Source organism: Cuculus canorus, chromosome 8 (assembly GCF_017976375.1).
Source record: "Cuculus canorus isolate bCucCan1 chromosome 8, bCucCan1.pri, whole genome shotgun sequence".
Taxonomy (NCBI): domain Eukaryota; kingdom Metazoa; phylum Chordata; class Aves; order Cuculiformes; family Cuculidae; genus Cuculus; species Cuculus canorus.
In genome coordinates, this window is record NC_071408.1 from 12,973,974 (window position 1) to 12,998,758 (window position 24,785).

The 24,785-nt window shown below is 44.3% G+C and overlaps 1 protein-coding gene across 1 annotated transcript in view; it reads right to left on the reverse strand.

Annotated features, from left to right (window-relative positions):
• Positions 1-1,118: 1,118 nt before the first annotated feature.
• Positions 1,119-24,785, reverse strand: part of MTA1 (metastasis associated 1) — an 85,199-nt gene continuing 61,532 nt past the window's right edge. Inside the window, exons 16-20 of the mRNA XM_054073806.1 lie at positions 23,979-24,131; positions 22,908-22,943; positions 9,255-9,286; positions 6,791-6,942; positions 1,119-3,801 (exon numbers count right to left, since the gene is read on the reverse strand). Of these exons, the coding sequence (XP_053929781.1) occupies positions 3,663-3,801; positions 6,791-6,942; positions 9,255-9,286; positions 22,908-22,943; positions 23,979-24,131 (512 nt within the window). The 3' untranslated portion in view covers positions 1,119-3,662. The remainder of the gene's footprint in view (positions 3,802-6,790; positions 6,943-9,254; positions 9,287-22,907; positions 22,944-23,978; positions 24,132-24,785) is intronic.

The following is a 24,785-nucleotide window of genomic DNA, read 5'->3' on the forward strand; positions in this document are numbered from 1 at the left end:
ACAGCACACTGTCTTCATGTGACAGCACCAAAAGCAGGGATCACAGGGAGCTGCTGCTGCTAAGCTGCTAAAATGCAAACTCAAAGTGAACAAAAAAAGTAAATGCCTCCCCTCAAGAGTTACAAAGTTTAAAAAAAAAAAAAAAAAGCACAACTGTAATAAAACAAGGAATGTCTGGATGCTTGTTTTGTTTTAAAAGACTTTCCTGTCCAGCTCCCTGCTACTTCTAAGCCTGTAAAACCAAAAGCATGGTCCCGAGTCTGGAGGCTGGTGTGTTCATCCACATGAGTGTAAAGCACAGCCTTCTCCAGGGGACCAGAGCTGAGCCCACGATGCACCTGCTTCCAGGCCTACAAGGCAGAAGAGCAACAGAGATAGGATGCCAGCGACACCTGACTAAGGGAAAATACCCACACGCATGTGGCAAAACTTACTATGGACTGGAGACGTGTGGCAGAAATGAGCAGCTCTGGACAGGTGAGCACTTCCCAACACCAGCCCATCTCTCACTGCAACTCCCATCACAATTTGTCCCCTGCAGCCTCAGGGGCGCTGGAAGGGACACTGAAAATGGGACCCTGCCCCAGCTGTGTGAACTTTTTATTGTTTTACAAGGTTCAACAGTGGAAGAGGGAATAAACAACGGCGATCTCTGCAGCAACACATCAGTCCACGAATGTGAATACAGGACAGAGGCTGGTGTAAGACAGGTTTAGTGACAGCAGCTGGCTTAAAAGTGACAGGTCAGCTTAGACAGGTGAGTGGTAGGACCCACCATTCTCTCTGCACTTCCCAAGACTTGGTTGTCTGGCTGTCAAAAGTATCTTTCAAGTCCTTGTCCCAGGCTGATACAAACATAAGCCAGGGAAACACAAGGGAGTGGCCCACTACTGCACTCCAAAAACTGACATTGATATTGAAGGACACACAAGGGATCCTTTAAAGTCAGGGCAGCACAGGATTTTCTCTCTACTTGCCTGGACTCGTTCCCAGAGTAATCCCTGGAGCTGCTCCAAGAAGCTTAAAAGTTGCAGGAAACTTGCAGGGCTGGCCCCCCTCGGGTTATTCTGAGCTCCTCGGGCAGACCGAACAGCTTCTACTAAGTCAGTATCAGTATCTCACCCACCAAGAGCTGAAGTGCATCTCCCCAGGCAGCAGGGATCTTGGAGCTGCCCCAGCACCGCGGCAGAACTATACCCTCTGCTACAGCTGAGGCATCAGCTCTGAATCCCACCACAGAGGGCTGAAGCCAATTCAGACACAGCATTTTCAAAGTCGTCTCTTCAGATGTCATTTTGCGACAGCAAGGAAAGAACCCCTGTGAGACCCTTCCCTTGGAGAAAAATGATCTGACAGCACCTTCCTGCAGTCAGTGGTATTTTGCAGGTACATAAGGTTAATCCTACAGTTGATGGAGGGAAAGTGAAACTGCCAAGGGTCTCTGGTGCAGTCCCACACCGTTGCATGCAGCGTAGAGGCTCTTCTTTCTGGTAAGCTTCGTGTCCTTCATACATGGCATATCCTTCAGAATGGCTGTCCCCTCCTGCTTTCAATGGCTAGGAAATGTGACTGGCACTACAGGATACATGTAGAACATCTGCTAAGTTGCACAGCCCCCAAGTAAACCTCACCACTGCCAAGCAGCAAGTGAAACCAAGCACTGAGCCCACTTTGCTTATCCCAGTAAGGAGCAAAAGCAGAAATGAAGAGGCAGTTTGATTGCTGACCTCCAGGGATTTCACTCTGTCACATGCCAGTCACACTACGAATCAGCAAGACATACGAGCCACCACGAACAAAAGGCCCGTTCAGAGCTACTGTGCTGCATCTGCTGCTGCGTTTAAAAGGAGGAGGGGTCTTCACAGTCTGAAGTGCTCAAAATGTTTTAACTGCATACAAGGGGAATCAAACTAAAAATGACTGTCGCCCTGTACAACATAAAGGTGCTTGCAGCACTGCAGTTACGCAAACACCTGAGAGCAGAAGACAGCACTGGGGTGTGAAGGAAGGCGTGCAGCGGCGTGTGTGCACGCCAGCCAGAGGGCACCCAGAGCAAGGGTCCGGGCAGCAGCTTTTGAAGAGACAAAAAGCAGATGTTTCACAAAAGCTCACTTTCCAGGTTTATTAAGTAAAGTTAACTGAATTGTTTTCATGTTGTGGGGATTCCTTTCCGTGTAACCCAGTAGGTTAGCAGAGTTGCACAGAATCATGGTTGGACTGTGATAACCCAAATACAACTTTGGCTCATCTCACCTCTGACACATATGGAATGACTCGGGGGTTATTACATGCTGTGTCTGCTCGAGGCAGGTACATGTACAGATCAGCACAAGTTGCAAATGAAGTTTACAACCTTTCAGAACAGGGCAGGGCATTCAACAAATGCACTGCAATGAGAAGACACATGAGAAAGAAACTATACAGATTTGCAAATACATAAGAAGTTCAAGAGATGCAAGAAACCTCAAACACAAGAAATGTCAAGGGGGGGAATTGAACACTTAACTTCAGACACAATGTGTTCAAATGAAAAGCCAACTGTAATTTAAATTCCCTTCAAAATGGGAAACATACTGTAATGCAATTAAAGAGAAACCAGGTCTCATCCTGGGAGAGATGTGTCCAAAAACACTGATGCACAAACAGGTTCAGAGTTCTAAGCAAAATGTCCCTGGGCATTGGTGTACTTGACTCTTGGAGCCAGAGCAAAGCAATTCATTACACTTCCTGGACTGCTGGGCCTACTGCTGGGTCATGGTGGCACAACAGCATGTAGGATTCCAGACGTCAGTGAGAAGGCAGAACGCAAACTGCTGGTTACTGGGAAAAATGCCACGGGCCAGAGCTCCCAGGGATTGACTAGAGTAAGGACACCTAATTCTGGTAGCCCGGCCTCCACTGCCCACAACATTAGTGTAATGTTCTGCAAAGTTCTTCAGTTCTTAGCTCACTCCTTTCTCAGCCTGAGTTGTTTCTGTTTTGTGCATGAGCACAACTGGCTGTGCAAAATGATCCAAAAAACATAAGGGACAGGACCAAAGAAAATTGGCTGAACCTGGGGCTGGGCTTTCAGCTCATATTTCCAAATATCAGTTAAAGGTTGGAAATTTATCTACAAAAGAGAGAATATAAATGAAATAAAAAATGGCACCATCCACAAAATTAAAAAAAAGGAAAAGAAAAATCTTACAACACAGCCTCATAAAAACGGCTTTGCAACGAGAGGTCAGTCACAAAATGAAGGGTTCTAACTCTTTGTACATCAGAAGAGGAAACAAAGCTAAAAAGTACTAGTCCACATTCTCTTAATAACTTAAACTGACTTTCCCTTCCCCATCTACAAAAGGGGTAGAAGGAAAGGGGAGAGAAGCTACCAAAAAATTATAAAAAAAAATAAATCAAAAACCAACCAAACAAAAAAACAAGAAAAGGAAAAAAAAGAAAGGAGAGAGAAGGAGAGAGGATGTGAGAGAGAGCAGTCTGTGGTCAGAGGCTCAGAGCAGGCCGAGTTCCTTTTAAATGTTTAAAAGATGCAAAAAGGTTTCTCAGAAGTTCCCTCTCTTCAGCAGTCAGTTCAATGCTGTAGCCAAAGAAACTCAAGTATATGCTGGAGGAGAGATCCAGGCAGATCCACCATCATCCGGAGAGCTGTTCAGCATGTGTTAATCCTCAATGATTATGGGTTCATCATTCATGGGCTGGCGTAGCTGCACTGCCTGGATGGGCCGGAGGATAATAGGCTTGTAAGGGCGTCTGGCAGCTCGCTTGGCTTCAGAGGAGGAAAGCAGCTTGCGGATTTTCCTGCAGACAGTAAGGAAGAAACGAACTGATTACAGAGACCAGACACTAAGGTATTGTTAGGTTCTTGATTTCTCCAAGTGAAACCAGGTCTGCATAGGCAGAGGCTGCTCACTAATGGGATGGGTTGATGCTGTTTATTTCAGCAATGTCTTCCCGGAGGAACTTTTGTTTTCCAATTTATAAAGCCACCAATGAAGAGGAAATGCATTCTCTGTTCCAGAATCCTTCCCCTGCAGAGCAGAAGGCATCCTGGTCCAGCCACATTCAACCCGGGTCTGCTGCTGTCAACAGAACACGTGAAATAGTTATACCACCAATTTATTTTGATGCACACAGACATACTGGTTGGACACACTGCAGGCAGCTTGGTGGGAGTTTACTAATCTACATTGCAATCAAATCTCTTCTGGCAGTGCTGGTCACTTTGCCTCTGTTCATCTCTCTCTCAGAGCACTCCAACATTCCCTGGCTCCAGGGAGAGGCACTCAGCTGCCTCCTCAAAAGAAATCCTTCACAGCACAAACCATCAACACTATGTATCCCATAGAGCTACACCTCAAGGCCGAGCTGCCACAGAAGGAGCTCCCTGACAACCATCAACCAGTGCTCCAGTACTGGACCCCTTCCCCTGCTCTGGGAATACCAACAGCACGTCTCCCCCTCCTGTTTTCCCCATATTGAGTTCCCCCAACCTAGAAATGGGTAGTATTCAGGTCTTGCATTTGTTAAAAGTTCCCCTATATGTTAAAAGAAGAGTAACAAGTTTTATCAGCTGCAGGAAGCAGTTTTCCATACAGAGAGAAAGGAAAAGAGAAAGAACAGAGAGGGGGCACACCAAAGTCTTAAAATTGGCAACATAAGGTAGAAAGAAACAATCCAGAATGACTGCTTCTTTCTTTTTGTCAATAACAGGCTTAGATAAAAAGGAAGGATCTGCCCTGCAGAGAAGGACTTGGGGGTGCTGGTTGATGACAAGCTCGACATGAACTGGCAATCTGTGCTCGCAGCCCAGAAGGCCAACCGTATCCTGGGCTGCATCAAAAGAAATGTGGCCAGCAGGTTGAGGGAGGTGATTCTGCCCCTCTATTCCTCTCTTGTGAGACCTCATTTGGAGTACTGTGTACAGTTCTGAAATCCTCAACCTAAGAAGGATATGGAACTGTTGGAACAGGTCCAGAGGAGGCTACAAAGTTGATCAGAGGGCTGAAGCGCCTTCCATATGAGGACAGGCTGAGAGAGTTGAGCTTTGTGCAGCCTGGAGAAGAGAAGGCTCAGAGGAGATCCAGTACCTGAAAGGGGCTACAAGAAAGCTGGGGAGGGACTACTCATAAAGGCTTATGGTGATAGGACAAGGGGGAATGGGTGTAAACTGGAGAGGGGCAGATTTAGACTGGACATTAGGAAGAACTTCTTCAGCATGAGAGTGGTGAGACACTGGAACAAATTGCCAAGGGAAGTTGTGGAAGCCCCATCCATGGAGGTGTTCAAGGCCAGGCTGGATGGGGCCTTGGGCAGCCTGACTGAGTGGGATGTCCCTGCCCATGGCAGGGGGATTGGAACTACATCATCTTTAAGGTCCCTTCCAACTCTAACTATTGTATGATTCTATGATCCAAAAATCAACCAAAAAATCAACCCCCTCAAAAAATATCAACAATGAAAACTGTGGTATGTAATTAAAATGAGGAACTTCTCTTCAGAACATGTTGCAGCGGTCAAAGGCATATAGGCATTAGAAAGGAAAATGGTAAACACTCACAGGAGTAGTGCACCAGTACCCACTACACTGAGCCAGGACAGCATGGCAGGTCTGATAGGGAAGCACTGCCCACCCTGGCAGGCTCCTGCCCTAGTGATTTTTAACCTAGAATGAGAGACTCAGTGCTGAGTAGGGCAAGGGCAGCCATATAGCTTCACAATCCACAACTCAACAGTCTAGACCCCAAAGGAAACTTTTGTGGGTTTTTTTACTCAGCATTGTTGGGGCCAAATGTTTCATTAAGAAAAGAAAAAAAGAGTAAAAAATATGCCACACATTCATAGAAGCTTTGTTTTTAAAAAAACAGAAGATAGAGCCTGACTGAGTTGAGGGCTATCAGTGTGCTATGCTTACTGTATTTGAGATGTGCTGGTTGCTGAAGAAACTGTTCAACACACTTCCCCCCACTAAAATTTATCCACAGCACTAGCAAATCAACAGCTTCAGCTGAAGATTTTGAATTGGCTCAGGTGAGATTTGGTTGTCTCTTCACTTGCTTTTTTTTGCCCACTGAGCAGAAGAAGTCTGCTGCATGGAGTTCACAAGCACAGAGATAGGTCTTTTGTTCACGCATGTCCTCATTTCTCCAGCGTCTTTTAAAAGGCACATGGTAGGGAGAGGAGAGAACAGGGTGAAAAAGTGTCGTGGGGAAAAAAAATAATAAAATCTTGATGTGATGATTTTTCCAAGACTCACTTAACTGAAGTTGATCTACTTTTACCCAACAGAGCTTCTTACAGTATCTGTGTGTGCTCAGTTAGACACGCCACCATCAGAAACGCGTCTTGGGGCAATTCTAGATTCAGATCAGGTGGCTCACTGCCTCCGCTCACATAAACTATAAATGCCAAGTTCCTTACTATAAGGCTTGAATTCAGAAACTTATCCCTTTCAATCAACTAACTTTTCAAACTGTCCCTTCAAAGCCATCCAGTTTTCTAGCACTGTTCTCGACAGTGCCACACAAAAGGGGGAGGAGAGGGGCTGTAAGACTTTAGGAAAACCTACTCCTGTGGCTGAAAACACAGCCTGACCCTCACCTGGAAGATGATGTGCAGACATTGCTGCTAGACTGATTGCTACACAGCCTACACATAACTCAAATTGTTTCAGAGCTCACAACAAGTCTTACATTCTCAGCACTGGAATGCAGCAGATGGTTCAGGGGGAAGTTAGAGGGCCTTCCAAAGGGCCTTCCCTTAAATCCTTTGAAAAGACCAAGTTTCCTACCTGGTTTCTTCAGTAGCCATGTAAAAAACATCATCTGGTGCATCAATCCAGTTCATCCTCCTCCTTTTCACTGGAGGCATGGATCCACCACGAATTAATCGGACTTTTGTTGGGTATGATTTCCCATTGAGCAGCAAGTTTCGGCTTGGTCCCTAACGTGACACACAAAAAAGTAAAATTATTGACTGCAACAAACCCGCAGTAGCATGTGATAAGCACTCAAAGGGAGAGAGAACTAAAGTTTTCATATCGGTTGCTCCTAGTTTCTGGTAAAGACATCTGGTAAAGACATCTGCTCTGGCCCACAGATGAACACAGAATTCACATAAAAGCAACTGCCCACAAGCAGAAGTCAGGCACCTTCAATATACAATAGGAGAGCAGCACTCCAGTGACACGAGAGATAATAAATGGAAGACGTTACCAATAATCTGTTGCTTGTGTCTGAAAGATGACATCAAGATTGAAAGATTAAGCATAAGACTTAGATTTCAGCTACTGCCATAAATCTAGAGCAAATCTATTGATTTCAGGAAAGGAAATCTAGCTACAGAGCAAATAAAATACAAAAATCAACATTTCCAGTTATACTGAGCTTCCAAACTTACCCATATTTTCATGTTCTGGGAAGGTTAATGTTTAATGATATATTTATTAAGTTGTGGAAAACAAATCTGGAACTACAAAGCTTAGCAGCTTTCATCATAAAGCCCTTCTAGTGTTTAACACCACCGATTTCTCATATACAATACATTTGCTCTGTGAATCAACACAGGTGTAATTTTCCAGACACGCAGTAGCCCCCTTCTACTCAATTGGAAAAACATGAGCTGTTACTAAAAGAGGTGCAGATGCAAGGGAGCAAAGGATTAAGCTTCTCAAGTGCAGCTGTCCAGGATGATTTGATGTTTGGTTCTGCTGCCCCTCCTCCTACTGATTAGCACATTGAGAAATTCCACTGCAACCAGTACCACTGGACAAGTCAGGAAAGATTGAAACTAAGGGCCCAGAAAACTTCCTATGAATAAATTAGAGCTGGTCAGCAAACACTCCAGTAGAAATTTAATTCTGATATTTCCCAGGCCATCCTCCAAGGTCGACCATCTCCCCAGATGCACCTAGTTTTCCTCTTCTGCCCACAAAATGGGAAGCTATGTGTGTACATGAGGGACATCTGGCCTGGGAGATTCACCTCAAAAGGAAAGGTGGACACATGAGGCACTCAAGTCCTTAAGAGTCAGGTTATGGCAAAAGCTCAACCAAATTTTGAACACTTTGACTTAGAAAGGCAAGACTTCAGTCTGTCAGCCAAGAAGAAAACCCAACAAAGCCCTGCATCTATCTCATTTTTATCTGAGGAGATATCACCCTAACACACCTGAAGAGTGTTAGGTCATCATGGGTTTCTCCCACTGCACTGAGCTGGTTTATACAGCAGACACAAACAAGTAGCCAGTCTCCTCAGTGACAAGAAATGAAGCTGAATTCAAGGAGGGACACAATTTACTGCTTCATATCAGATGTTCAAGTAACAAACCAAATGAATGCTTCATTATTACAAGCAGACTACCATGCTTATGGTATCGCCTACCCTCATGACTCTGCATGCCATCCGAGAGCATATTAGAACATTAAATCTAAACGATGCTCACAGTCACCATTCGGTGACTATCAGTCATACCCATTGTTGACTGACCCATGTCAGAGTGACTCAGCCAACACTAAGAAAGCATGGCAGCCCACCTCATGAGGCAAGCTCCACTATCAATACCAGAAGACCATATTTGGGGAAAAGAAATTTATTCTTGGCGTTCTCTTCCATGAATTTTCCATAAGCCATATGTAAGGGGGAAAAGTGATGCACAGCACTAGTGCTGGCCCCTTCACACCAAGGTGAATTTCATGAGAAAGCACTTTGCCCAAGATGCATCAGACTGGCTATTTGCTTTTGTCATTTGATAAAACTCAGCATAATGGCTGAAAGGCTAGGAATCATTTTTACCCACCCCCTGAAAAAGAACATAAACCCCAAGCATTCTCATCAGACAACTTGCACATCAACTTCATAAAAACAAAACAAGAAAGAAAGAAACTGTTTTCCAAACAAACGTTGCCATCATTTAAACCTTCCTCCTTCAGTGAAAAACATTCCACCTAGAAAAACATCCCAGATCTTTGCTATAAACAGCCACTCAGTTTCCATATGAGCAGAAACAAACCGTTCCATTCAAAACAGAATTTAATTTATATATCGATGCATCCGAGTTCTAAATTGTATTCAACTACTTCAATGTTTCATGTTCCCCAAAGTAATTATGATTTTTTAAATTTTCAATTAATTGGGAAGTATGACCAGCTGCAAACAGCAAAGACTGAAGCAAAACACTGAGGTTTAATGGAGTGTTCTACCTAACGTGGGTTAATAATTCTTTTCCCTGTTTTGGTTAAACGAACATTCTCTTACCATTTGTCTGGTTTGTCCGTGGTTAGGCAGACCTAACAAACAGGAAAGAGAATAGAGCTGGTAAGACCATTGCTTTTCCAAGACAGAAAAAAGTACAAAATCAAAACACACGCAGCTATGATTGCAACTGTGTTGTTTTGCTAGAACAGGAGTTGTCTACCAAACTAACTTTTCCCTTCCTTCAAATGTAACTGAGAAAACAGCTTCCTCAACAGCATGGTTTGAAGAGCAGAGCCCCCAGGTTAAAAACACATTCCATTTGCTCAGTGTTTTCTCTATTTACTCATGCCTTTCTTCAAACTATGATTAAAAGTTCACCTCCTTGTTCAGATCTCAGGTTCTCAGAAAAATATGGTGTTCTGTTTGAGTTTTGGAGGAATTTACTGAAACCAACAAGGAGAAAGTAGAAGGTATAAGACACTGTCAAGACAGAAACAAAGAGTCTTTCCTATCATCCTTGTATAACCAGGGAACTCTTCAGCTCAGAGGTTAGCTACAAGTTGTTACCAAGCAGTTTGCATCTGCTGAACCTACCACAAGTACTCCTATAGGTGTAGCTCCATCCGTCACAGAGCACAGCAACCCCAGCTATCTCACAAAGCCTTTCCTCAGGAACACAAACACCGCAAAGCAAAGGGCACAATGGTGTGATTCCACTAGCTTTGCTACACCATCCAGTATCTTATCACTTGGCCATGGCCTACTTACTGAACTGTACAACAAGAGATCCTGCAGGATACACAAGGGTTGTAGGATAGAAGGAAATGATGCATCGCTATAAGGCAGCAAGGTACGGCAACAGAGTGCACTAGGAGACTTAAACTGCTTTGTTACCACTGTTTAGTTTTCTAAGATGCATGCTTCGAGAAGACACTATTTCATTAACATCAGTGCACCAAACCATCCCTCTTAGCCCCTTCTGGCTGATAGACGTCAGTACAGGTAATCCAGCAGATCTGACAGGACAGGCACTAGCAAACGCTGCCACTGGCAGCAGAGGTTAACAGTACGAATTCTGCTTTCACATTTATAGCAAGCTTTCCAGGTTCCCAGCTTGGCTTCTGAAACTTCTCATCGCTAGCAAGTTAAGCTGTGATGAAACAGCAAAGCTTTTTGAAGAATCCAGCAAAAATGAACTTTTACAGCTCACAGTCTGTACTGCAACTGATTCCTTGGGATTGCCCTTGGTAAAACCAAACACAGAGCAAGTGTGCCAGGAAACACGCAGCACAGCAACGTATCAGGAGGGAGTAAGGCGGAACAAGGGACATTTCTGAGCATTACCACACCACCATATTCAAATCAACAGTTTACACCAAGAGTATTTTCCATTCTGTCAGCAACTTCAAACATGAAGACATGCAGTTTCAGGTTTTGCAGCATTTTTGTGCTTAAGTATCCAGAGAGATGAAGAGAGAGTTGCCAGAAAGATTTCCACCAACTCTGCAGAACAGATGTACCATGCACCAAGCTAGAAGACCAGCAACAACCTTTGGATGCTGACAATGGCAACGTAGGCGCCAGATAAACACCCCTTTTCACATGGGAGCTGCAATTGCATCCAAAACACAGCTGTAAGCAGCTGTCTGAGACAGACAGACAAAGAGCTCCATGGATGCTGGGAAACAGCACAGCCAGCAGGATGCAACCTGAATCTGTTGCCTTTAGAGCTAAGCTCCAGCACTTGTTTTTTCTTCTCCGTTCCATAAGTGAAAGATAACATTTTCTCCATTCACAGGAGCTCCAAGGGCTGTAAATTGAGTGATGCTAGTCCCTGGATGAAAGCCACCCGTTTCATTTTTAACCACACTCCACATTAGGTCTTTTCTTGTGCTAAGAACGTTCTTGATGCCAAACAAGCCTGTCCTACAGGAGCAACTGACACGTGGCTGCTGTGACGACTACAGCTGGATATAAAACAGAGAGCAAACAGTGCAATTCCTAAGCACCAGGATGAACCCAGAATATCCCATGGTAAGAGACTGACACAAACTGAGCAAGGGCTCAGCAGATCTGCTTCTTACTCTGAGCCTTGAAATAGCAAAGCAGCAGTGGTTACAACAGGGACACCTCACTCTGTAAGCTGTAACTTCTAGGATAAAGCTGCTCATGACAACTTTTTGCTCCAGTAAAATAAGACACAAATCAAAGGTACAGTTTCAATACAATTTATACTCCTGCTATTATAGTGATAAGGTATCAATTAGCACATTAATGTTAGCTAGGTCTGTGAGATAGCACCTCTAAGAACTAAACAAATCTGGGTGAGGAGTGGCACAACAGGTAGCTCACTGCAGGAGCATGGTCCTCACTGAGGCATTTGCTCTCTTTTCACAGATCAAGGTTTGAGAGACTTATCACACACATGCATCAACAAGCAGGGTAAAAAAGTAGGACAGTGTATGAATACAAACCAGGAGCAAAATCCAACAGGGTTCTGGCAGCTCCGCTACAGGAAAGAAACTGTTGGGGATTCTAGAAAAGCCACAGGGTAGAAAGTGTGAATGTTCCTTTCAACAATATCTATGGTCTGGCTGCTTAGATTTACACATCAGAAACTCCTCCAAATGAGGAAAAAAATGCCACCAAACAAAAAAAAATGTTTTCATGATTGACCAAACCTTTAGAATCACAAAGTGTAAAGGTCTACAATGATGAATCTAAGCAGATCTTCCATTCTTCTGCAGCCAAAGAAACTGAAATATATTCTGAAAACTCAAGAATAAATGTTTTCTTCCATAGCACTGAAAAACTCAAAGCCTGCCAAAACCTCCTCCCATTCAACTCCTCCTGCCAGTCTCCTTTCTACAATGAAACAAAGAGGAAGTCCTAGAGGACAAAATGTACACCAGGTGCACTGAAGGCATATCTGCAGATAAGTACAGACATCCTTTGGCACAGACAATCCTACAAACAAGCTAAGCACAGCACATACATTAACTGACACCCTCAAAGCATGCCCTTGCTCCCACAACTCACTGACAAAGATCTCAGGACTCTTCTTAAGCATAAGCACAATTGCTGTTATTTTGGCTCCATACCAGGCACAGCAGGTTACTACGCCCCAATGATCTTCTCATTCTTCAAATGCCAAAGCTGCAGATGAATACGCTTTTGCCCCCCAAAAAGGGCAGGTGGGGAAGGACTATCACAATCGGCAAATGCAGGTCTGTGACACCTGTTACTTTGCAGCTTTATCTCTTGGGGATGGGGGAACCATCTCTCAGTCAATCAACCTGTTTCTTTTCCAACAATCCCATATCATTTGAATCTAATGCTCTCAGATTACCTAACTTAAAGTGAGAGAAACCCAAATGTCCTGCAGCAACCAGAGCACCACTCAAGAGCATGCTGTGGGAATAGGGAATAGCTGGCACCTGACAACAGAGTGCAGGGAGGGAATCCAACTTCCTAACGGAAGCAATCCAGCACACCAGGTCCCGCTGGAAGAACCAAGAGTAGACATGCACACCCTTGGCTGCTCGAGTCCCATTCCCTGCAATCCAGCAAGGACCTCAGCACCTGAATGGCAGCTTTCAGAGATTATTCCCACTGCTCAAATTCAGCCTGTGTTTTTGCCAGCTCCATTCAATGCACAACTGACATTCCAAGCAGCAGGAGAGCCTAAACCCTCAGCAGTGTGCCCAATAAAAACCAGAGGGCAGGGGTATTTCCACAAAGTTACTACAGCAAGCATCAAGGAGCTGCAGAATAAGAACCAACTATGTCCACTTTCCTACTTGGGTAGAAACCTTGCAGTGTGTTTCCATGCCTGAACATACACACTGCTGTCTGCATATTTACAGACCGTTTCATAGTTTGGCACAAGAAGTCTGTACAGAGCTGCCCCTGGTACCAAGGAGGAAGAGCAGACCAGCTTCCAGCACCTGGATTTAACCTGGATTTATTAAATTTGTATTTATTCAAACTTACTAACTCCAACCTTCAGCACATCCACCATGCACACAAATATGAGACCTTCACATCATAACTCATCTTTCCTTTTCTTCTTTTTAAGTCAATCAGAACACCAAGCAATTAAGTCACAGATTGCACTTTGGTTTTAACTTCTGTTTACCAAAGAGAAGTATCATGCAGAACATGCAATATGCAATAACATTTATAAGGACATCTTCAGTCACAACGAAGGCGGAGAATTTAGCAGCCACTTTCACAACCAGCAAGTTCAGTTTACTAAAATAAATTGCTTTCAAAAATCCATACAACACTCCTCATATGCATTCTCCTTTTCCAAAAGTAATCCCCCTCCTGGGATTCCATCCTCCCCAGCAGTAACAAAACCATCAATGCTACACCGCTTGTGAGAAAGCTAGGAAAAAATACCAAATTCATGCATGAATGAGGCTTGATGAACAAGGATTTAACTTCCAAATTACTGGTTCACTCTGTGTATTGACATATACACACACATACACACACTTTTTGCAAGCTTACAAAGTGCTTTAGTACCCTTCTCTTTCTTAAACTGCCAAGAGCACTACTGCTGTGAGCAGACTGAGCGTCCACCTTCTAATAGTCAAAGGTTATAAACTTTCAGGAATGTAAGTGCAACAAGCAGAATAGAACACGAATTGTACCAAATACCACCTACACTGATATTTTCTTAAAATTCTGTGGTACATAAAAACAATGTTAAAATTGCAATTTACTTACCTAAGTAAGTTCCTACCAAGATTGGCAAAGGAAAAGGGAAAAAAAAGACTTAAGGTTAAAAAAAGGAAAAGATTTATATAGCTTAGGATAGAGCAGCCCAGCCCCATGCAACAAACACAGAAACACAGACTGCTTTGGTTGTAATGGCACACAGAAGTGATGACAGTTCTCTGTTGGCCAGACAGACCCAAGACAACATAAAACAAAGAGTAACTCCAAATTCCACAACAACGAGATTTAATTTTGGATGAGCAAGTAGTGGTTCATTACCTACCTCCTTCCACAACCCCTGAACATTAACCTTGTTGGGCTTGAATAGTACGCCTTAAATGCTTGGTCTACCAGTTCACGTTCTTTGCTTCCCAGCAATGTCCATGCAAAGCCATACCTTCTGCTAAGAGTACTGCAAGGACCCAACTAGTACTTTCTGGGCTGTGACATCCAACTGCAAACCGTCAGTAGGTACCCTTGGACAAGTACGTTGAGAGTGGAGAGCTGTTGTGATCTTGGTGTTGAGTCAATCAATGCTATCCACTCAACATTCCTAAAAGAGCATCACACTATACTCTGGTCTGGCTGTAACACACCAAGTGGTTAAAAAAGAGGCCACAAACCCATGCACCTCACTGCTTTAGGATTTGCTGATCCAAGCTATGCAAACTAGAAACCACCAAATCATTCACTGTTCTTAGAATTGGGACCATTACACATCGTATGCATATGTACGTGTGTGTGTATGTATATACGATACGCATCACAAATGTAGATTCCACTTAATTACAAGCTCAGGCTGTGCACTATCAGGGACATTTGCAATTCTGCCCTTGAATCATTGTGCATTCATTTCCTCTCATATTAATTACACCTGCTCCCCACCATTGCCTTGGGATATGCACTCTCCCCTCACTCAAAACTTGCATTTTAGTCCATACCATCCCTCCTAAATGAAAAGGGTTTCACTAGTTGATCCACAGAGCTTAATGAAATGCCCATCTTCTGATTTCATTTCCAGCTCTTTCTCCATAACACCAAAAGAAAGTGAAAAAGCTTCACTTAACATCTGAATACAAAATCCTAAGCCCAATTCTCAAAAATATTCTGCATTCTTGGTGCATTATCTAAAGCAAGGATACTGTACAGGCGCACAGCTCCTGGGGGCTCCAAAAAGCATTTCAGGCAACTTCTCATTCTTCCCAGCTGTGCTGCTGCAAGAAACAGTCATTCTTCTAAGAAGCACTGAGGATTTGTTCTCTTGACACTAGTCAGCATCACCCTGGTCTGGATATCAACAGCTAAAGCCAGGACTTTTCCCCAGTGCTCTATGTATTCCATTATTCATTAAAGGGTCAATACACTCCCTGCTGTTTACAGTCAGTCCTGTCTGGGCAGATTTCCTTTGGCTGGTTATCCTCAACTCTGGAAGGGCAGCCAGAGCTACTGCCGATAAAGGCAGAATTTTAATATAACTTAAACTTAGGCAGACAGGTAAGACCAAATTTTTTGAAAGGTCTGAGTCAGCCTGAAAAAAACAAGATAGGTCTGGCCAGCAACACAGGTGACGCCAGAGAACTTCCTTATATTCCCATCTCAACAGCTGTTTGTGATCAAGAACAGTATTTCATGCTCAAGAACACTTTCATGCTCATCTTTTGATAAACTAATGACACACTAAGCTGATGAATGTTTACAGCTGTAGGAGTTCAGTTACATTTCTCAGAAGGAGGTGAGAAACAATGAACCAGAACACGTGAAATTAGATCGACATTCCATTTTGGTTTAGAAATCCCCAGTAGTAGAAGGAAGGTATTCTAACAGTTAATTAACCTCACTCAAAAATTTGCAGCTTGTTTCCATCCAATTTTTTTCTATTGCACCTTCTGGCTGCTACAGCTCATTATTCTATTCCTGGCTACACTAAAATGCCCTCTATTATTACACTTATGCTGCTTCTGTCAACAGAGACAAACATCTACAATTTCCACTTTGATAAAAGCATTTGCCATTATACAGTGTGTTTTCCAGTCCCTTCACTTTTTTTATGGCTCTTCTATAAATCCTCTCCAACTTTTAGCATTCAATCTGCCACCATTTCATCAATGCAAGTTTATTGCTGGGAAAAGCCTTCCCTTTATTTCAGTTGCTCAGTCTCGCTATTTCTGCCAATTTTAGAATGCACTTGATGACCCTGGAAACAAATTTGATTAGATGGAAGGTAATATGGCGTAAAGGGTAGGGGGATTCTAACGATGCTCCCTCCCTTTCCCAGCAGGAATCTGCATAGATAAGTATCACACAGCCCCAAAACTGCACAGCTGCAAGGGGAGGAGCAAACAGGATCCAGAACATCAAACATCCTCTCTATCTCTATAGAGGAAGCTTCATGGCAAATACTGTTAGCCAAGCTCCAGAATACCAATTAAAAAACAATAAACTACTAATTTTTAACTTCCCACTGTATTTGAGACTTATAAGACTCCATGAACTTTTCACGCTCCAAAACCAAGATTTTGCAGCAATTTGTCTATGTTAATGTAATCTTGAAGGAGTGCTGGGAAGGGCACTGTATGTGACTTAAAAAGGAGGAAACCAAAACAGATGAAAGGACTACACCCTTCTTATAAAACAGTGGAGATAGTGAAGAGAGACAACATTAAGAATTCCTGTTCTCAGAACTCAAGCATCAGCCGAAATTGCACATGCCTGGCCAGACAAATCCTATTCAATGCTTGAAAAAGTCCAAGTTTCTAGAGAAACGCAGAGATGAGTCAGAGAGAGAAAACTTAAAGATACTTAGCTGAAGTTAAGAGTAGCAAGAGAAAAAAACAATGAAATTCCAAAATCTGAAGTACTCCGAAGTTCAGCAATTCCCAGCATTTCCATAATTAGCTTTAGCTGGTTCTGGCCACAGCCCACTAACAACAGTCTCCTTTTTGTTTCCTTCTTGATCTCTCATGACTTACTCTTACTCTCTTTACACTGAGTTCAACCTGGCCAGCCTGCACCCACATGACCAGCACAGCCAGCAGTGTGCCCAGGTGGCCAAGAAGGTCAACGGCATCTTAGCTTGTACCAGAAACAGCGTGGATAGCTGGTCCAGGGAAGTGATTCTGCCCCTGTACTCAGCAATGGTGAGACCGCACCTCAAATACTGTGCTCAGTTTTGGGCCCCTCACTACAAAAGAGACATCGAGGTCCTGGAGCATGTCCAGAGAAGAGAAATGAAGCTGGTGAAGAGGCTGGAGAACAAGTCTTAGGAAGAGCGGCTGAAGTAACCGGGGTTGTTTAACCTGGAGAAAAGGAGGCTGAGGGGAGACCTTATCACTGTCTACAACTACCTGAAATGAGGTTGTAGAGAAGTGACTGTTGGTCTCTTCAAGCAAGTGATAGATGAGAGGGAATGGCCTCAAGCTGCACCAGGGGAGGTTCAGATTGGACATTAGGAAAAACTCCTTCACTGAAATGGTTATCAGGCACTGGCAGGGGCTGCCCAGGGAGGTGGCTCAGTCACGATCCCTGGAGATATTTAAAAGACCAGTAGACGAAGTGCTTAGGGATGTGATTTGGTGGTGGACATGTACAACAGGACTTGATCTCAAAGGTCTTTTCCAGCCTGGTGGTTCCTGTGATTCCACACCCAACCCCTCCACCCACAGCCATTGTTCAGATACATTTAGGGATAGTGTTTCCATTTACGCAGGAGCATTCACCATGGCACTTCACTGCCTAACCTTTCTGAGGGTTGAATTCTAACCATCGTTGTCCTGAACACCATGAGGTGGCAGAGCCTCAGGTGAAAATCTTCCAGCAGTGCTGCCAGAAGGAACATCCCAAAACCTACATGGACAGTTCAGCTTTCAGCAATATCGAGCAGCCTAATCCTAAACGAAGGCAGCAGCTGCCATGGGAATTTAGAAAATGGGCCTTAGAAACCTGGCCACCAATATAAACATGGATCTCAGTGCTTTACAGACAGCAAAAATGCAAGCCACACTTGGCTCATACCCTGCAAAGCAACCTTTGGATTTTAAACCACTTTACAATCTGGCCATGGGGAAAGCCTAACAAACTTATCACATGTAATCAGCTCAGCAACCAGCCAGAACACATCCTTCACTCATGGCTTTGGAAGGAACAACCCAGTATGGAAAAGCTTTTATCAGCAGAGACTTCAGCAAAACAGTCATATTAAACTTCCAGAGGGCAGACTTTGGACTGTTCAGAAGGCTGGTTAGCAAAGTCCCATGGGAAACAGTCCTTAAGGGCAAGGGAGCCCATGAGTGCTGGGTGCTCTTCAAAAATGAAATCCTAGCAGCTCAGGAGCAAGCCATCCCCACGTTCCGGAAAAGGAGCCATCGGGGGGAAAAAAACAGCTTGGTTGAGTAGGGAGATCTTGAGAGATATCAAAAAGAAGAGGAATGTCTATGAACTCTGGAAGGGACAGGCGTCTTGGGTGGACTACAGGGAGGAAGTGAGATCATGCAGGGAAAAAATCAGGAGGGCTAAGGCCAAACTAGAAATCAAATTGGCTAAGTCTGTGAAAGATAATAAGAAAAAACTTTCTACAGGTACATTAACAAGACAAGGAGGACTAGGGAGAATATTCAGTCCCTACTGGATGCAGAAGGAACAACAGTGACAAGGGAGGAGGACAAGGCTGAGGTACTTCATGCTTTCTTTGCCTCAGTCTTTAATAGTAAGGGAAGTTGTTCCCCTGTGTATAAGCCCAGGAGTTAGAGGAGCAGAACGAGGCTCCCATGATCCAACAGGAGGCGGTTAGCGACTTGCTTACCCAGCTAGACACCCACAAGTCTATGTGGCTGGATGGGATCCACACAAGAGTATTAAAGGAGCTGGCGGATGACCTTTCCAAACCCCTATCCATCATCTTCCAGCGGTCCTGGCTGACTGGGGAATTTCCACTGGACTGGAGGCTGGCTAATGTGCCCATCTACAAGAAGGGTTGCAGGGAGGATCCGGGGAACTACAGGCCTGTCAGTCTGACCTCAGTGCTGGGGAAAGTCATGGAACGGGTAATCTTGAGTGCTATCATGAAGCACATGCAAGACAACTGGGTGATCAGGCCCAGTCAACATGGGTTCAGGAAAGGCAGGTCTTGCCAAACTTACCTGATCGTCTTCTATGACAAAGTGACTCAACTACTGGATGAGGGAAAGGCTGTGGATGTAGTCTTCTTGGACTTCAGTAAAGTCTTTGACACAGTTTCTCACAGCATTGTGCTTCAGAAACTGTCAGCCTCTGGCCTGGACAGGCGCACACTCTCCTGGGTTGAAAACTGGTTGGATGGCCGGGCCCAGAGAGTGGTGGTAAATGAAGTGAACTCCAGCTGGAGGCCAGTTACAAGCGGGGTTCCCCAGGGCTCGGTACTGTGTCCAGCCCTGTTCAATATCTTTATGAATGACCTGGATGAAGGCATTGAGTGCACCCTTAGCAGGCTTGCAGATGACACCAAGCTGAATGGAAGCGTGGATCTGCTGGAGGGTAGGGAGGCTCTGCAAAGGGACTTGAACACCATAGACCGCTGGGCTGAGACCAATGGCATGAGGTTTAACAAGGCCAAATGCCGGGTCCTGCACTTGGGGCACAACGACCCTATGCAGTGCTACAGACTAGAGAAGAGAAGTTCTAGCCAGGGGAAGTCTGGCTAGAAAGCTGCCTAGAGGAGAAGGACCTGGCGGTTTTGGTTGACAGCCAACTGAACATGAGCCAGCAATGTGCCCAGGTGGCCAAGAAGGCCAATGGCATCTTGGCTTGTATCAGAAACGGCATGACCAGCAGGTCCAGGGAGCTTATTCTCCCTCTGTACTCAGCACTGGTGAGACCGCACCTTGAGTACTGTGTTCAGGTCTGGGTCCCTCACCACAAGAAGGATGTTGAGGCTCTGGAGCGTGTCCAGAGAAGAGCAACAAAGCTGGTGAGGGGGCTGGAGAAGAAGTCTCATGAGGAGTGGCTGAGAGAGCTGGGGTTGTTTAGCCTGGAGAAGAGGAGGCTGAGGGGAGGACCTTACTGCTCTCTACAACTACCTGAAAGGTAGTCGTGGAGAGGAGGGAGCTGGCCTCTTCTCCCAAGTGACAGGGGACAGGACAAATGGGAATGGCCTCAAAAGCTCCACCAGGGGAGGTTCAGGCTGGACATCAGGAAAAAAATTTTCACGGAAAGGGTCATTGGGCACTGGAACAGGCTGTCCAGGGAGGTGGTTGAGTCACCTTCCCTGCAGGTCTTTAAGGGACGAGTGGATGAGGTGGTGAGGGGTGTGGTTTAGGGAGAGTTAGGAATGGTTGGACTCGATGACCCAATGGGTCCCCTTCCAACCTAGTGATTCTATGATTCTATTATAACAGCTGCCTGCTGTCATATGCCAGACACTTTGATGCAGTGACCTGTCCAATCCATAAGAGATCTTCCAGGTACCACCAACACAGCTCATGAGCAGGAAGTAGAAACATCTCCAACACATATAGCACTGCAGCAAGTTATCACCCCCTTGAAAGCTACTTCAACATAGGTGGATAAAGTCTCTTTCTGTACTTAAATCCGTGCACAAATATTTTCAGCCCCTCCACACAGTCACCTTCACACCAGCCTTTCTTTGCAGTACACTCCTACAACGACCTAAAGCAGGCACTGTGCCCCGTGTATCACTAACGGGTAAGGAAAAACATACTCACACTCACACCTCCACTCTCCTAGCCATAGAGGCTACGTAAATGAGGAATCTGACTGGTTATAAAAATTCAGTTTTACTCTTATGAATCTTTTTCTTCTATTTTATGTCAGTTATATTCCAAAAATCAGTCATTCAGGATAGATGTTTTATCAGCATAGATATTTCAATCCTTTTACACTAATTCATTGGGTTCCTAGATTCTAGTCACAAGGCTGCATCACTTCCATTGCCTTTCACCACTTCTTTACAACTGTTTCAACTTGTGCTCTTCTCCTCTGACTTCCTCCTTTCCCTTCCCACCAGCAGCCTCCCAAACTAATAAATCAGTATGTCTCCATCCACATCAAAGAAGGCCAAGCACCATATTCCCAGTACCGGCACAGTACTGGAAAAGGGCATTAGCTATGTCCAGAGCCAGCAAAGCTTACCAGCTGACATGCAAGACAACTGGGAACCAGTGCTAAGTGGCACTGGCACACAAACTGGCTTTGGGCCAGAAACAGATCCACCAAACCTCCACCACCTGTTTCCCTATGCCCAGCAGATCTTGATCCAAGCTCTTTAAAGGCTGTTTCCTTGCATGGGATTCCCTTTCTTCCTTGTCTAAGCAAAGCTTCCAGCAATTCGGGGTCAGATCTCAAAATTGCAGCATGACAAACATTTTCCATTCACAAATAAATCCCAACCAAAAAGTTTAAGCTGAACCCCATACAAGAATATCCAGTCAACACTCACTACTCCAGCAGGTAAACAGATTCTGGGACTGAACTGTATCCCACTACTGGATAACTACAGTTATAGGAACAAACACTGCTACAAGTATTTCAGTGGCTGGCTAAGAACAGACTGAGCAGATAAAGCAGCAGGTGCTTGGTGAAAGCTGGCCCCACACAACTACACACGTACACTTGACAGAAACACATCCTCTGAGCAGCCTCAGCAGGTACTGCACCAAAGTCTTCCTTTTGCAAACTGCTGCAGCAACAGTTATGACTGAAGTGTTTCAATCCAACAGGTGTACCAGCAGACAGATGTTTAAAATACTAGAACAGGAATCCTCCATTTCCAGTAAGTAAATAGCCCCAGGTTATTCAAATCCAGTGCTCTACACAGAGGGAGCCTGTGGGGAGGGTCAGTAGTTCTTCCGCTTCCCTCCTTTGGGCCACAACATCTCAGCGCTTCAGGAGCATGTCATCTGCTTGGCAGTCCCCTTGCTGATGAGGACACTCACCGGGAGCCCCATGGCCATAAGCAGGCAGTCACTAGGAGCTGGGGAAATTCTGTGAGCTACTTTACATCTACATCCCTCCTTACTGGACAAAGTTTCTGAGGAAGCCAAACTGGCTGAGGCAGCAGTGTTTTGTTATTCTTCCCAAAACACAAAAGTTAAAAAGCACATCAAAATCTCAGCAAGACAATACTAAGGTATAAATTCCCAAAGAGAGCAAGACAGTAGAAAGGCCACTGTTCCCACTGTATTCTCCACACGCACTTCCACAGGCATGCATGTAAAGGCTGATAAGTCATCCACTGTTACAGCCATCAAACACAATGTGTGGACATGCAGTGTGGGCCATTTCATGGAAACACAGAAGCTTAAGCTCTCGTGTTTGCCTGTCTCACAATGACATCTGTATATCCTAACTATTCAAAACTGGTCTGTTCTATTGAATTTTGTCAAGTGACAGCATGTGTAAATTTTCTGCGTTATAACAAACTACAGCTTCTGAGGTATCTCCAGTAGTCAGAAGAGATTAATTTTTAACCTGTGGAAATTTTAAAAACCATGTCTACTACAAGCAGAGAACACGCAGACAGTCTCTCAATGGTAAGAATGTCCACTAACAGCAGAAAACAAAAGGGCTTGAACTTGGGACTCAATGTGAATATTTCTATTTCTTTTGCTCAATGTGAATTTAAAGTAGTTGAGGACGGATGAAACTGATTTCTTAGAAGTCAAACAGTGAAACAACACCTAGTTCCAAACCAACCATCGCAGCTTTCAGCAGTTTTACAAAACTCCTAGGAAACTGTTCTGTCAGTTTGAGGCATTAGTGGTCATTCCTGAACTGAGCACTTCATGTCTTCAGAATGGCTGTGCAACTTGTCACTCGTGTGGGAAAAGCCTGGAAGATGGGCAGCATAACCACAGGTGGAAACGGTTACCCAAGGAACACTGAGACATCAACATAGAAGGTGCACACAGACTCGTAGCCACAAAGCACAGATAAGCCAGCAGATGAAGCTAGAAATCACTCTCCTAGCATAAGCTGAGCGCAGCTTCAAGGTCTTACCCCTGCTAGGCATCAACAGGCGCTTCTTCATGTTGCCTGATAGAGCACAAGTGAACAGAAAAGAGAAAAACATCACATCAGCAACCCGAACAGCAGCAGTTTAAAAAGTTCTTCATGTTAAAACACAAACAATAAGATACCATATGTTTGTAATTGTATTTTAGAGAAGCCACATAAAAAGTTAAAATTAAAGGTAAAAAATGAGGTTCCCTGTGCAGGGTCACTCTTAAACCAACTGTTCCTTTCCTTTGCTAAGGAGAGGTACTCTCCATGTTCTCACTCCTGTTGAGACCATTTGAACAGACTATTTTATCCTCATGTGAGAAAAAGCCTACACTTCCTCTTCCCCAGCAATCTCAGGCCAGAGCAACTCTTTAGAACAGAGCCCTGGAGTCTGTTCCAGGAGCATCCTGTGTCTGTCTCCCACTTCAAACACCTTCCCCTTGCCTTTCACTCTTGAGGAGATGAAGCCCAAACTCTACTGCACAGAGGAGCTTAGTGACAGGGCCAACAAAAACAAATGCTGGTTTTGCACAAGGCAGGAGCAGGTTTATGCAATACCAGACCTGGCATGTCTGTCTCTCTCAGCTAAGCAGCAGCCTGCCTCTCTCAGTGGCACGCAGCCTCTGTAAGCTTTGCCAACAGCCAGGTGATCGACACATTATAAAGCCACCTAGGAACTGCAGAGCTGTTACCTAGAGGTTAAAAAAGCTGTAAGCTCAAAAACAAACCAGAACATCACTGGCAAAAACTATTAAGGTTTTCTCCCTATTACTCATTTAAAAACTGAAAGGAAGTTTCCCCTTCCCTGATCCATCTGCAAGGTTGCTCGAGTCAGGCAATCTCACTCACACAGCAGCTTCCTGTGTGTTTACCACCAGCATGCACACGCGTCACATGCAGAGGAGAAATGGGACAAGTGACTTACAAAAGGAAAAAATTACCCACCCCTAAGAGCAAGAAACTTTAAAACCACCACCCTTTCTCTAAATTTAAACAGTATCCTTGTATACTGAGGAGACAGAGAAAAGGCCTAGACAGACAATACACATTTTTCAGAAAAACATTTACCATCCATTCCATTGTGTTGCTCGTAACTTCTTTTTCCTAGGATAGTTGGGGACCCATTGTTAATGACAGGCGTAAACTTAGCAGGAGTCAGATTGTTGAGAGAACTGGACAAGTTCTTTGCAGGATCTGGTTTTGGAGGACATGGATGAGACTCTGTGGTAAAACAGTAAGGATTTGTTTATTAGTGAAGAATTATAACTCTGAAAACAACCTGCACGCTTCCAAGTTGATGAGTACACCTCCCCTTGTATACAAACTGTCTTAGCCAATAATTTTCACTGGAAATTGCTATTTATATAAATCATTTTAAACATATTTAGGAATTCCCCTCTACCGAAGATGTTAAAATCAATGTCATTATATTAGCCTAAAACAGGAGTTGATAACAAAAGCACTTTGTACTTATTTCCAGAACACTCTTCCCCAACACTCTGGGATCGTTTTGGGGACTGTCTCTATTAAAAGCCATCTTTAGGCAGCCAGGCAACACCCCTAGACTCTGGAGAGATCACAACTTTGCCAGTTTTGCAAGGTTTGTAATAAATACAGTATGCAAACTGGCCAAACAAGTGAGGATGTGAAGAACCACCACAAAAAAAAACCACAAAAAACCACACAGCATCTGAATTCAAACTTCTGGCCAAGGCAGAGATCAAGCAGTTCAACTGGGAAAAATTTGAGAAAAAGTTACATGCGACAACAAATGGGAGCTACAACTGAGTTGTTCTCTCGCAGCCCTGACAGGCAAGTAACACAAAGCACACAGAATTTAAAAGCACACTGAGCATGACACCTCCAAAAAACATG